The sequence below is a fragment of the Haemaphysalis longicornis genome, unplaced genomic scaffold (genome assembly GCF_048455015.1).
Source record: "Haemaphysalis longicornis isolate Haplotype H1 unplaced genomic scaffold, Haemaphysalis longicornis Haplotype H1 scaffold_4, whole genome shotgun sequence".
Taxonomy (NCBI): Eukaryota; Metazoa; Arthropoda; class Arachnida; order Ixodida; family Ixodidae; genus Haemaphysalis; species Haemaphysalis longicornis.
In genome coordinates this window covers 55,651,833-55,665,760 of record NW_027526361.1, presented here as the reverse complement: position 1 = coordinate 55,665,760, position 13,928 = coordinate 55,651,833, and the positions used below count along the sequence as shown (strand labels likewise).

The 13,928-nt window shown below is 47.9% G+C and overlaps 1 protein-coding gene across 1 annotated transcript in view; it reads right to left on the bottom strand.

Annotated features, from left to right (window-relative positions):
* Positions 1-2: 2 nt before the first annotated feature.
* E(pc) (Enhancer of Polycomb) overlaps positions 3-13,928 on the bottom strand; it is a 48,743-nt gene continuing 34,817 nt past the window's right edge. Inside the window, exons 11-15 of the mRNA XM_077706799.1 lie at positions 13,478-13,629; positions 11,793-11,921; positions 7,783-8,459; positions 6,667-6,856; positions 3-2,731 (exon numbers count right to left, since the gene is read on the bottom strand). Of these exons, the coding sequence (XP_077562925.1) occupies positions 2,653-2,731; positions 6,667-6,856; positions 7,783-8,459; positions 11,793-11,921; positions 13,478-13,629 (1,227 nt within the window). The 3' untranslated portion in view covers positions 3-2,652. The remainder of the gene's footprint in view (positions 2,732-6,666; positions 6,857-7,782; positions 8,460-11,792; positions 11,922-13,477; positions 13,630-13,928) is intronic.

Genomic DNA, 13,928 nt, shown 5'->3' with positions numbered 1-13,928 from the left:
TCTTTCTGTCTTTGTTTGAGGTGGTTAGATCTTTAATCCCATGAGGGGCTACCATGCTATTTACAATGATACAATGGAGTTCTCTTTTGCCCCCTCACAATTTCATCTTTCAACGTAAATACAAAACTATAATACAGAGCAGAAGAGTTAACAAAACCCTCTTCTTCTTATTCTTCCGACCTCGCCACACTTTCATGGTGGAAGAAACGCCTATGTACAGAAAAAACAACACACTCACACCAAAGAACCACCGATGCCACACACTTCAATGAGACAGTGTTGTACTTCGAAATGCCTTAGCCTTACGCCGCTGCTGCTGCTGCTACTGGCATTGCACGCACAGCTGTACAAACATTCGCTCTCGCCTATTAATTTACATTGAGAGTTCACCATCGTGTAAAATGGGACACATTTGCCCGCTGCTGATGCCTGTCTTTGTGAATAGTGAACACAAAAGTGCCTGCCTTTGTTTTTCTCAACCCTAGACGGTGTACGTGAATACGTGAAAAGGTCATGACACCCACAGATGCCACCGTCGAGACAACACAGAAATAGCTCACAAATGGTTGGGCAGTTAGCAGAACAGTGGCCACGCTTTTACATCTTCGCAGAAAAAGAACCCCTGAGATCGCTAATTTACACACTAGCACGGCATACCGATGCGTTCATACGGCCCAATTTCAGCCGTGGTCTAGTAAAGCTTGCTGGTACACCAAAGATTTGGTGGGCAAATGTGGAATACCTCGAGGGTTTCGAAAAAATTAGAACACCAAGACAATGGCCAGATCGGCTTGCAATGAACGCCAAGAAATGTGCTTGGTCTAGCTCTCTACATGAAATGAAGTACCTTAAATAGAGCTGGTGCGACAAGAGGTCCGCACCTAACCTCTGAGCAGCACACACAGTTTTTTTTTTTTTAACACCCTAATCACAGCCACAAGGGTTTCGAGTCCAAAAGCAAAGTGCCCATTGCAACCCGACGAAAACCCCGTTTCGTTAACAAAAACCACACCCTGGCTAAAAAAAACAAAATATGCCACTACGTATAAGATTTGCATGCTCATTTCTGCCCTTAATTCCGATGTTTCAACACTAGTGCCCACTCTAAGCGCCGTCTTCTGTTCGCTCGCTTGTCCGATGCACGTTTCACACGGGCTCCACCACGAAATGCACACGCACGCGCTCACACACACCAGCTCAAAGACCCATTCACACCAACAGATGAATCCAACTAGAACAGCATTAGTTACACGATGGGTGTATACACATGCAAGCAGACGCACACACATTGTCAAGAGCACATTGTACAGCGAGATGAAAGAGTCACCTGGCCTCTCTCGGCTCTCAGCCCCTCCCTTGCCTAAAGCCCGAGGTAAAAAAAAACAGGGGGGACAAAAAAGAACCCTCCCCCACAGAGAAGAAGTCCCCTGTTTATGAGGTATTATCACAGCTACAGAACCAAGCCATGGAAGTGGCCGTCGCACCGCAAAGGGACAGAAAAAATAGAACGCGAGTGCACAACAGTTCTTAAAAACAGAAAAGAAAAAATAAAATAATAAAAAAAAGAACTCTGCTGCTGCTTCACACGTCCTCTTCCTCATCCTCCTCCAAAAGAAGGCCTTCCCTTTGTTTTTGTCCTATACAATGCTACTGTGTTTGCACGCACCAAACAGCCTTGCGACGCTGAATTCAACAATTGTACCGGGCATAACACCGTTCATAACACCATAGTAATGGCAAAAAGTATTTTTCTTCTTGTGCACAGCCCTGCATTTCACTTTCAGTGCTGTGCATTGCGCTCTAAATATGTTTTTTTTTCTTTTTTTAAGCTGATGCACTTGAAAAATCCATTATTAAGAGTCGCGCACTGCCGACAAGCAGTTGCTCAGGCCAAGGTACTGCGATGGAAAACGGCACGCTCTCTCCAGTAAAGGTGACATGGCATTAAAAACAACGCTTACGCTATTTTTTTTTCTTTAGTGTTCACACTACCGCAGAATACACTGATTTCCATTTCATCTTCAGGCAGAACGCAACTGCAGACTGGCGCTTGGATACAGCTCCCAAGCTTATTTCAGGTTGACTCTTTTGAACTTTTTTTTTCCGCATGGGGAACGTTTAGCATCAGAAGAAAACACGTTTAGCATCAGAAGAAAACAAAACTGTCTCGCCAAATCCGCTGGCAACCACACTAACCAGGAGGCATCGAATCACGCTTTGAAGCGAGCCAAAATTAAAATCTCCGCGCGGACAACTACCCAACGAGGAAAGGAGCATGTTCAGACAGCACAGAGCACGCCACACAGAGGCATCATTCCCCGCCTCTCGACACCTCTCTCCTCCTGCCCTGCCACCCAGCTGACGGCCACCGGTGCGCGATAACAAGAGCGTCTTCGTGATGCCTGCACGACGACCAGCCAGCGGGGACAAAGACGGGTGGTTCACTCCAGACATGGCAGCGGCGGGGCCCCGGTCAAAAGCAGTTCTGCCGTCCGCAGAGCTGCGCCAGTTCCGACGGCTTGTCGGGAGGTGGGTGAGCCACAGTGTCAACAACACGCCCTCAGCGGCAGCAGGCAGGCTCGGCACCGCCGCAAGCTCGCCGCCGCAGCGGCAAACGTGGCAGGACTCGGGACGGTGGGACGGGGGCGGCTGTCAGGTCACGTCCATGGGTAGACCTCCGTCCGGCTCTAACTTTACCCGGGCTAGGCCGCTGCTCAGTTCGTGGCGTGCCCTGGAACCCGGCATCACACGCCCCGCTCAGGCCACGGCCGGCAGGGAACAACAACACGCACACATGGCTGCCAGTATTGGTCAAAGCGCACTTTTATTGAAACTAACTCAACCATACTGTACAGTATAGCCACAGCCCACTGCAAAGGTGAAATGGCTGCTATTACCACTGGACATGGCTACCAGTTGTATGGGCACCTGGATGCACCCTCGCCATCAACTTTGAGGCACGTTGCATAAAAAGGAAATTGCGAGGATACCTAAGCACTCCTTCTGATGAAGCGAATGCAAAAGCAGTAGTGTCCCATTGCCAAACGTGTCTGTCATCGTCATGAACTTTGTGTCTAGGACTGATGCTGCCCATCCGTAACGCTGCGCCTTCTTACGTGCCAAGCTAAGTCAAATTTAATGCAGTGAAGGACCGCCTGCCCAAGGACCGTTTCCCCGGTGTTGTATACGAGATACGCTGCGCAGATCGTAGCCGTGTTCACATCGGGGAATCAGGGAATCACAAGAATAGTCTGCAGCACACCCGTGATGTAGAGAATAAGAGCGTCCGCAAGAATTCTTTAGCCCGAACACGGCGTTGTGAATGACCACAAGATTGATTGGGACAACGCAAGAATCGTTGCAACAGCATCGCGGCTACATCTTGAATTGCTAATCATTCAGACCACTTCTAACACAATCGTTACGACGGAAATCTAAACCCGATCTACGCATGCTCCTTCCAGCAATTGCTGAAGCCCACTTAAACGACCCAGCTCTGGTGATGCACTCACTGTGAACAAGGCTTCCATGCTGGAAGCCAAAACGTCAGCACAGTTTTCTTTGGACTGGTCGGCGTCTCTTTTTTGTTTCGAATGTACGGTCCCAGCCAGACGGGATTCCTTCATGCTATCAACTTCAAATTGAGAACTACCTTACATTTCTCTGAAGCACAGATTATTTATTATACCCGCATAAGATTTGATCAGAGAAGAACAAGAGTGCAAGCACATGCATACACAGATGAATAAAAAATAAAACAAACAAAAATAAATAAATAAATAAATAAATAAATAAAAATAAAAATCATCAGAAGGGTTTCAGGGGATAAAAGCTATATCACCTGCACTTTTTCATACTAGAGTGCAGACCATTTGCAATGCTTACAAATATGTAGAGCAGAAGACGAGAGACACAGACAAGTAGACACACACGGCGCTAGACGAGAGACACAGACAAGTAGATACACACGTCTACTTGTCTGTGTCTCTCGTCTTCTGCGCTACATATTTGTAAGTTATGAACCAACAAGCCCAAATTTCCACGCCATTTGCAATGCAACCACTTGTGGTATGGGACCAGATATAATACAACTTTTCGTGACCACCGGTTCGCCTCCATAACCATACCACTTAAAATGCAGTCACCCAAAGTACAATACTGGTTATAGCATTGTATTTGGGAACTTGCTGATCCATCAGAACAGCTAGCGCATCATTTCGGGGTAGCAAAAAGAAGGAGGTGGAAAAAAAAAAAATAAATACTGGATACGTGCACATTCCGCTTTAAGTTGACTCCAGGAAAGGAAAATACAAAACGCACTTTTGCTCACGCGTTTCATGTAATAGTGAACTACCAAAAAAAAAAGGGAGGGGGGCTTGCATTCTGACCACGCTGCGCCGGCACCATCGGCCAGGCTTCCACTGCTATGACATTAATCCTTCCAAACGTAAAAAAAACAACGAGAGCGGTCTCTCAAATAATAAAGTTAAAGCCGCGTCCCCAATTTCGCAAGAACTTGCACTAATAGCTGAAGCGAAGAAACAACAAAAATATATTTTGAAATAAACACTGTGCCTGACTAATGAAAGTAGCATTTTTGTTTGAGTGATGGCAAAAAAAGAATGCTGGAAAGTAGGTTGTACGCATGTGCCTTTGTGTGTGCAGGTTTTGATTATGGTGCGGTGCAGCTTAGATGGAGATTTTTGCGGCTCCTGTGGCATACCGTATTTACTCGCGTAATAATTGCAGTTTTTTTTTTTTTTTTCAAAAAATTTGATGCAAATTTAGGGATGTGTTCACTACGTGGGGTAAATTTTTCGCGAAATAATTTTGAGCACACAAAACGCAAGCAAGTTATGGGTCAAAATTTTTTCGATAGGCCTCATGAACATAACAAAAATAATAAGTAAAAACATAACAAAAACTCCGCATACTGCCGCCAGCCGCTTTGCAAAGTGACGCAAAATGCAGTGTTTTCATGAATTACGGAACACGCCGGAACGAATCTGTTGCAAGGTGACAACAGTTCGACCAATACAAGGCTGCCACTGTCATAGTGCAGGACATCAAAACAGACGTGGCTGCCGAAACAGCAACCTGAGCACGTTTGTTTCTTTGTCTCCTGAGTACATTAAGTGCGTTTAGTGAGACTTTCTTCCTCATCAATATTTAATGCATATTTGCCGATATCGCTAATATCGGCAAGTCTCCTGCAATAACGTAGCCATGACCTTGTTGAAAGGGAAGACAACAGAGGTACGCACGACCATAATTAGCTAGACTTGGCACTCATACGACATATTACTGCGGGTATAAAAAGAATCAAACTTTGACGACAGACTTAAGGGGTGCGATCATTATGCGAGTACATACGGTATAAATGGTCTACACTGTACAGTCCCCTCCGAAACTGGTCTCATAGTAGTATTCCCATTTTTGTTTTGTACTGTTCGTTTTTTAAGAAAAATGTTAAAGCATACAAAACAGGTAAGATGCAATTGGGTCAGAGCTTCCCTTTTCTTGCTCTCTCTACCTTTTCCAGAAAGTTTTCTTTTCCCATCTAAGTTCAACGCATGAAGTGGACATGACGGCAATCGAAATCAGACGGCACCAAAAGATTGCTCAACCATAATACAGCAAAGGCATGTGAAAGCATTAATGTCCCGTTGCCAATAAAATCCTCATTATCATCATCGTGATGCTTTCCCCTTTGCATGTGTTTCTTTCTTTGTTACAGTAGGACCCCGATTATACGTCCCCCAATTTTACGGCGACCTGCTTCTTACGACGGACCACCACAGTCCCGGCAAACTGCATTACAATGCATTAAAAGCCCCAATTACACAACGCTCGGGTGCATGCGGTCCGCTTCATGTGGCGGACACTGGCGGGGATAAACCGGCGCTTTTCCAACCTTTTACATCGCCTCGTTCCGACCTCTATTTTTTAACCCCCGCTTGGCACTGCTTGATCTGCAAAGGTAAACATAAACAGTCTGTGATGTGACCGACCACTTGATGAACAGACTCGAGCAAGGCGGGTGGGAGCTTAGCCTTTGACGGACCCCGTCCACACAACAGCAGAGCGCCAACCACGAGGCGTCAAAGTCCAGGTAGCCGGCGGACTGCCAATTCAAAGTTCCCATCGAGCCGATGAATGCGAAAATACCTACGCAGTACCCCACGGCAATGACTGAACTCCCACTTTCCTCGCCCGCTTGCCCTCCCCTGTATAACTTGCCTGCAGCCTTGGCCACATACGCTTTTTCCCCTCTCATATTGCACGGCCAAATCAGCCTTCCCAGCTTACTTCGTGTGTGCGAGGCACAGGGCTGGCGGGCTAGAGCAGACGTTGCAAAGGGGGGTGGGGCACAGAATGGGCTTTTTCTCTTTAAAATTTCGGATTTCAGTTGTGAATCAGCAAATTACATGAGAACACATTCGATAGCAATACAAGTAATTTTACCTCATACCCCGATTATGCGCACCTCGGGCATACAACACTTTCTTGCGGTCCCTTGAAAGTCATATTACGGGGCTCCATTGTACTATTAAAGCTGAAAGGCATGGCCGCACACTATTTTGTACGCCTTAAAAAATGCCCGCAATGCAAAATTGGCCCATCAATCCAGCCAGACTAACGAGGTAGCTGATTCGCCGCACTCACTTGTTCCCTTCGTTTCCGTTCTGCTCCAAGATGGAGTACCGAAGGTCCGTCAGCGAAGCCGGCAGTTTGTTGCCCACCTCCACGGGGCCCACAGGGTGTGCATCTGCCTCTGCACCGGCATCGGGAGTCGCCCCAGGGTACTGCTGCTTGGGGACTGTCCGCAGCGCGTCAGCCTCGCCCACTGGTCGCACTGCAGTCGGGGAGCATGCAGGCATCGGGCACTCAGAGACTGCCAGACACACGCACCCTATCACCAATGTGCTACCACGGTTAAGAACCCCGCAATGGCACCTCTGCTAAGCAATAAAACATGCACGAGAAAAAGGAAAACACCACAAACACATCCTGTGGCTAGCAGTTACAGAAAGCCCCCAATAAGTATTCCCGAGTTTCGACATTGAAAAATTTTTAACTACACTGATGCCACCGAGTAATACCCCCGTGACACAGCAAATCTAATGTCATTTAAAGTGATCCCGTTTGCCCGTGCGGGTCAACGTGGCAAAACAAATGCCATTTAATAGTGATAGCGGTGACGATCAGCGAGCTTGCAATACCGCAAAATTATATTTCAAGTGCATCTAGAATGTTTTCATACAGAATAATTTTTAAAACGTAACGAATCATTTTTAAAATAAAAATAAGAAAACCACCGGTTTAGGTGGAAGTCCGCAAAAAATTCATATTAGGGTAGCGCGCGCGCATCGGGGTAGAGATTTCATTTTTGTTAGTACTTGTTTGTCTTTATTTGAAAAACAACATGAAGGGGAAAATATGACCTTACAAACAGTTTTTAGCAACAGTATTCTTTGGTTTATTACTCAACTTCCCTCTCTAGTGATGCACCACTGCTGTCGAGGCTATGTATTTGGCTGTTGAATAGCCACTAAATGTCATTCGCCTTGAAAGTAATTCGGTATTCTCGAGTAGGGCCGAATTAATAACATTTGGAGCAAATTACATTCGCTCTAAATAACATTAGTTCAGCCAAGTGACAGGGGTATAAGAGCCACCAATTACATTTATTTGGCGTTCCTGCATTCTCAGTTGTGACAGGCACAATTTTATGCCGAACGTCCTAGCCCGTCCAAGTGGCGCCCCATCAGATTCCCTCACCAGCAGCAGCCGCAGAGGGCCCATTGGCAGCCGTCGCGAACCTCGCCAGGGCAGCAGCCGCAACGACTCCCGACCCACCATCCGCCCCCAGCGGGGCGGAGGTCATCACGGGCGCCGACGAGGATGACACCAGCGAGTTGAGGATGCCTGACACTTCTGTGGTGCTCATGAGCGCCGAGACGGCAAACTCCACGCTTGCAGGGTCCAGCGTCGAGTGGGAGGGGTCTCCCCGGCTGCCAGCCGCAGCACTCCCAGGCGCAGATGCCGCAGAGCCCGTCCTGCCGCCACCGCCGGCTTCCCTCGCACCTCCTCCCCCCTCCCCGCCGTCCCTCGCACCGGCTGCGGCAGCGGCCGTGACGCTTTTTAACCTCTCCAGCTGCTTGCGCTGCATCTCAAAGAGCTCCTCCTGGTGGCTCTGGAAGCTCTCGTAGTCGGTGGTGGTGGTGGCCGCAGCGGACGACGAAGAGGACGGCATGCTGCTACTGCTGGGCACGGAGGAGGAGGCGGAGGGGACGCCCCCCGACGACTGCGGGTGGTGGTGGGGGTGGTGGTGGTGGTGGTGCGCCCCCTCGCTGCTGCTGCTCCCTCCTCCCCCCGGATGGCCCGCGGTCAGGGGCTCCGGCCGCGAGGGCTCGGACAGGAGGCCGCTGCCGTTGCGCTGTGGCCTGAAGTGCAACCTGCACACCCACCCCGCACACACGTGCCGGTCACGGGGAGGAAGGAGCACGGGGCAACCACCTGCCATCACGAACCTGCCCTTAGGGCCCAACTGAAAGGGAAGTTTGGTTTTTACGCCGTCGTGAAAACCATGCCTCGGGGCCCTAAGCACCGCAACATCAGATACAAGAGCAAAAAACAGGAATATGGTACTGCCAGTCTGAGCTGAAGGGAACTCTTTTCTCGCAAAAACTGCAATACTGGCAACGTGACAGTGAGAATGCCACTAATTCACACAAAGGCAATAAGTGATTCATGGCACACGTTTGTAACCCAGAGAAAAACTCCAGGCAGTCTTCGAAGCCCTCACTGCACATTGAGCAGGTTCAAAAACATGCCTTTGCAGCAAAACACGGACACACCTCAGGCTACCGTACACATTTTAAGTTGCTTTTTCCGCAAGTAAGTCTTGGCCAAAGGCGAATTTGTTTTTGGCAGTTCGTCTGAAGAGGGAACACTGCTCCTTTCCATCTATTTGAAACACGTGTTAAGTTGGTTTTTTCTTCGTTTTTTTTTTTGTTGTTGTTGCAAATCACTCTTAGCTACAAGGGTTATCTGATTTTGACATTGAAGTGTTGGTCCTGTACACATTTAGAAAAATGTCAATTACTGCCTTCATCAAAATCCACTTTTCAGGAGAAAAGACAACATCCCTAACACCCTAACGCAACAATCATTATAAGCACCAGTGGATTAGCCCTAGGAACAAATACACTCTGGTATTCCAACAATCAAGGGAGCTTTAAACAAGTGGTGCTATTCCGTCAGAATTCAATCACAATAGGAATTTTCAACTTGCTACGGGGGGTGTGCCTTTTTTTTTTCTCTGACAAAGGTCTGCTACAGTTGCTTATTAAAGGGTCATTGAAGACAAAACGGAAGTTGGTCTAATATATTGATTGGCATCCCCAGAAAACAAATATACCAGTCTCTGGGGCAGTACCTGTAAAATGATCTGGAAAATAATAAAAATTATAATAACCACCGCCACCGGCCAGTGTGTTGTTACAAATACTGTGTGAACCTCCCACGCAAATGTTACATGGTTCATATTAGCCGCGCACAGGGAAGAAGTGAGCATGTTTGTCACAAGTCGTGTTTGTACCTCCCGCGCAAACATCACATGGTTTGGATTAGTGGCAAATGGAACAGCGTCTGGGGAAGGGAGAGGGTGAGGGAGAGTGCTCCTTGGTAAGGGAGGGTGCTCCAAGCATCTTTTGCCACCGAATAAACGCTGAGTGGGCTACGGGGCAGTTGAACTTTCGTCTGAGCCCAACTTGCTAGCTGCCTTCAGTGTCCTTTAACTTGGATGCTTTACTTTTACGCGCTCCTGTCAGCTGCCATTACACAGACAGAGATTTTATGTTTCCCTTTGAGCCTTCCAGATTTCATAAGCTGTTTTGCATGCACACCCAGATATTATGCATAATTTGGTAGTCATGCCACCACTAACATTCCCCACCAGCTGGTATTTACAGTTAAACCTCGATGTAACGAAGTCGGCAAAATTCGTAATTTACTTCGTTACATTGAAATTTCGCTACATTGAAATTCGCGGTTTCAATGAAGTGTTCATCCCGTGAAGCATTTCCTGCAAAAGAAAACGTGGCGCGCATACACGGCTGGCGCAATGTTTCTGTTTCTATAAGAGATTAATCATCTACGCGGGCATCAGAGTTAACCGCATGGAGTGTTTCCTCCGCCGCAAAAACGCGCCCCACAAGCCACAGGCACGCTGACGCAGCCGCGGAGACAACCCACGCGATGTGAGTAGCTCCAGCGACCGCTTCCGCTCGCTGAAACGCAACTCAAGGGGCAAACGAGAGGGGCATGCGAGAAAAAAAAGCGGATAACGTGGGCGAAATTTTCACTGTAAAGCGTCATACGCGCCGCTTACGAAAGCGCCCATCAAATATCCTTGGCATCCCCGAGCGTTTCGAAGCTCCCGCCATAGGGTGCACACCGCCTCATTGGCGAAACTGGTCAGGCTCCTCCCACTGCCGCGTGAGTCACTTCCTGGCGCAGAAGCTGCCGCCGGCGCGCAATCACGGACGCGGGTGTGAAAAAAACGCGCGCACAAGTCTCATAAAGATTCACAAATGCTTGCTGGAACGATGAAACCCAACAAGCATGAGCAATTCGAACGAAGGGCAAAGCGGCAGTGTGCGGCGGTGGCGGCCCCGCAAGAGGCGATTAGGCTTACCACCGCGGAGGATGTTTGATGGGCGCTTTCGTAAGCGGCGCGCATGACATTTTACTGTGAAAATTTCGCCCACGTTATCCTTTTTTTTTTTTTTTTTCTCGCGTGCCCCTCTTATTTTCACCTCGCGTTGCGTTTCAGCGAGTGGTTGGAAGCTGGAGCTACCCACAAGGCGCAAGTAGTCTCCGCGGCTGCGTCAGCGCGCCTTGGCTTACGGGGCGCGTTTTGAGTTTTTGCGGGGAGAAAACACTCCATGCGGTTCACGCTAAGGCCCGCGTAGACTATTAAGCTCCGACAGAAACAGAAACAGTGCGCCAGCCGTGTATGTACGCCACGCAGTTTGTAGGCAATGGCTCGCTCACAGACCCGTGGCTCGCTGCATCCGCGGCATTGGGCGGCCCGTGTTGCCGTTCGCGTTTTCGGCGCTTGCGTCTCCCAAACTATACCTCTACAACTGAAATTTCGTGCCTAGTTCTCCATGAAACTTCGTTACATTGAAATTCTGGCAAACGGGACTTCGTTACACAGAGGGGGGAAATACATGGTGTGCATACACTTGAAGTTACGAAAAATTCCGTGGTTCATTACATCGAGGGTTTCGTTACATTGAAGTTCGTTACAACGAGGTTTAACTGTATTCTGGAAATTCCAAGTGAATATGCATTACAGTTATCCCGAAGAGGCTGTGATGAAGTTTTACTTCTGTGTTGCCATCTGAGCTTCCCCTTTTCATCATTGCTTTCTCTTGCTAGCACCTAAATGTCTTGCTTGTACAGTTCTGCTGTTTATTAGTTGTGCCTCTTAATTGCACTCCTCGCTTCCGTTATTTTCTTTCTTTGTAGATGACTTTGTTCCCCGTAACCGACAACTGCTGAACAGCCTACAAGCCTTTTTGGGTTAGGTTCTTTGTCTCATTTTCTTGCAATCACACATGAATAAAGGTTTTTATTACTGAAATTAACAATTAACATCGAACTAGGAAGCACAGCAAACATTCTGCGAGTAGGTATTTTGAGGAAAACTGGACACGGGCTCAGCGGAAACCAACACCACCAAATGCTCGGGACCGAAGATGCCTCGCATCATTCCTTACCACTCATTCTTGACCTCGGACAGGAAATCGTTGCTGGGGGGCAGGCCGTTGGGCATGGATTGGTTTAGCGCTACGTCCAAGTCTGGCCAGTAGTCTTCTAAAGGTGTCCACGCTCGATCCAACAGTATCCTACAAGTTGCCAAGAGAAAGAAACAGGACACAACATAAAATCATTCCGCATTTTGTTGCCATACCGGATACATCAAATAGCGTCAATAAAACTGTTTTTTTCCCTTTCCAATCACGTAGCAGCTGCTTTTTTTGCCCCCATTTTCAACAGATATGAAATTCAATTGCTCAATTATCAACTCCACACAGCTCCAACTACTGTATTTCCAGTACATAGCAGAAACAGCTGTGAATACTGCGTAGCAAAGATAGAGGATAGGGTCTCGAACACATCGATCACGTTGAAGTCCCCTTTTCCCCCAAGCAATTCCACAGCCCCAATTCCATGCGAGTAGCATGCTCTCACCGATGGCATGTGCCACAAGCATGAATTCAGCTTCAGGAGAAAAACCCGCTCAGAAGTCAAGAAGAAGTCCACAAAAAGCATAACTTGGGGCTTACTAACAATCTAAGCTACAAGGTGTGTCGCTAGTGGAGAGCAGAGGAATATTTTCGGCAACCTCGAATCCTTAGCGAGTTCAGAAATCTTGGATACACACACCGTGATGCCTAGCACAGCATAGCAGTGTTTGTAATTGTGGGCTCAGACATTAACATGCGATTTCTCATTTATAATTAAGCACTTTGTTGCTAAAACCACAATTGATTACTACAGTTGAACATTGTTATAACGATCACTGATATAGCGAATTATCAGCTATAGCGAACTAAATACAAACTTTGGTTGGTCACTCTTTATTTAAACGACTTGTTTTTTTATAATGAAACTGAAACCATGATAGCCGCGCGCGATATCGGATATAATGAAGAAATATTTGACCAGGAGCGGTAGAAGCTACTTGAAAAAAACACCTGTCGACACTTCTGTTCGTGGACACTGTGGAAAACTTCATTCCGCTCTGTGCTGTGAGTAGCCACCAGGCGAAGATCGCATCCTTCATCAAATAAATAAGGACGCAGTTTTGTTTTGTCAAGTGAACTCTGTTCTGTTGTAATTTCACGTACTCCTGTTATGATTCATTGAGGTTGAAATGCAACAAGGGGAAAGGTAAGGGTTTCCCTGTTTATAGTGGATTCGAAGCCTGAAAAAATGCATTTTTTGTATTAAGTATTTTTGCACGAGCCAGATTTTCAATTTGTTAAGAGCAGATTTTAACCCCTACTGTTACAACAAATTTCAGATATAACGAACTAATTTGCTGCCCCGATACTTCGTTATAACAAGGTTCAACTGCACTAAGACATCTTCCACTGTTTCTGACCGAAACGCAATTTACAAGTCATGACTGAGGCAAAACTTCCCCGGCCTCTTGTAAACACACAGATTTTTGAAAACGAGTCCCCTTTCTCCCATGCGGTTGACACCAAGGCCACACCTGGGCGACAAGACGTACCCCCTTTCCAGAAGCTGCAGACAGCACGCTTCTTTTTCAAAGATTTCCTGTAGAGGCCCCCCTCCCGATTACACACAAGTTCTTCTTCCTCGACAATAAAACGCCAGAGACCAAGAGGAGGAGGAGGAGGAAGAGGCGGCAAGAAAGGCCCCCAGCGCTCACCTGCCACCCCTGCCTATCCTCCGGCGGGCGAAGCCAATGCAGTGGGGCTTTGGTACCGTCAGGGTGGTCAGGCAGTACCGGTACTTGCGCTCGCCCGCACCACCCTCCTCCGGGCCGCACCAGGGGTAATTCCCGAGCCGCTCTAACAGGGGCTGCAGCGCACGCAAAACAACGGGCCATGCACCAGGGGTCAGGGCGACGACGGGGCGCGGCTTCCACGAGGAGACGGACAACGTGGCCACCCACTGCTTTGCTGCTGGTCACCACTGTCTGTCCGTGCCTAGCACTGTTCCCACCTCACCAGTTCCTTCCCGCTTCAGCACAAGTTTAATCACACAGTTTAATTAACCACACAGTTTGCACCTATGAACAAAGCCTATATTTTCATTGACGTAACTGTTTCTGACATGACGGCAGACTTTCCCAGGCAATGGAAGTCAGGTCAGTTACC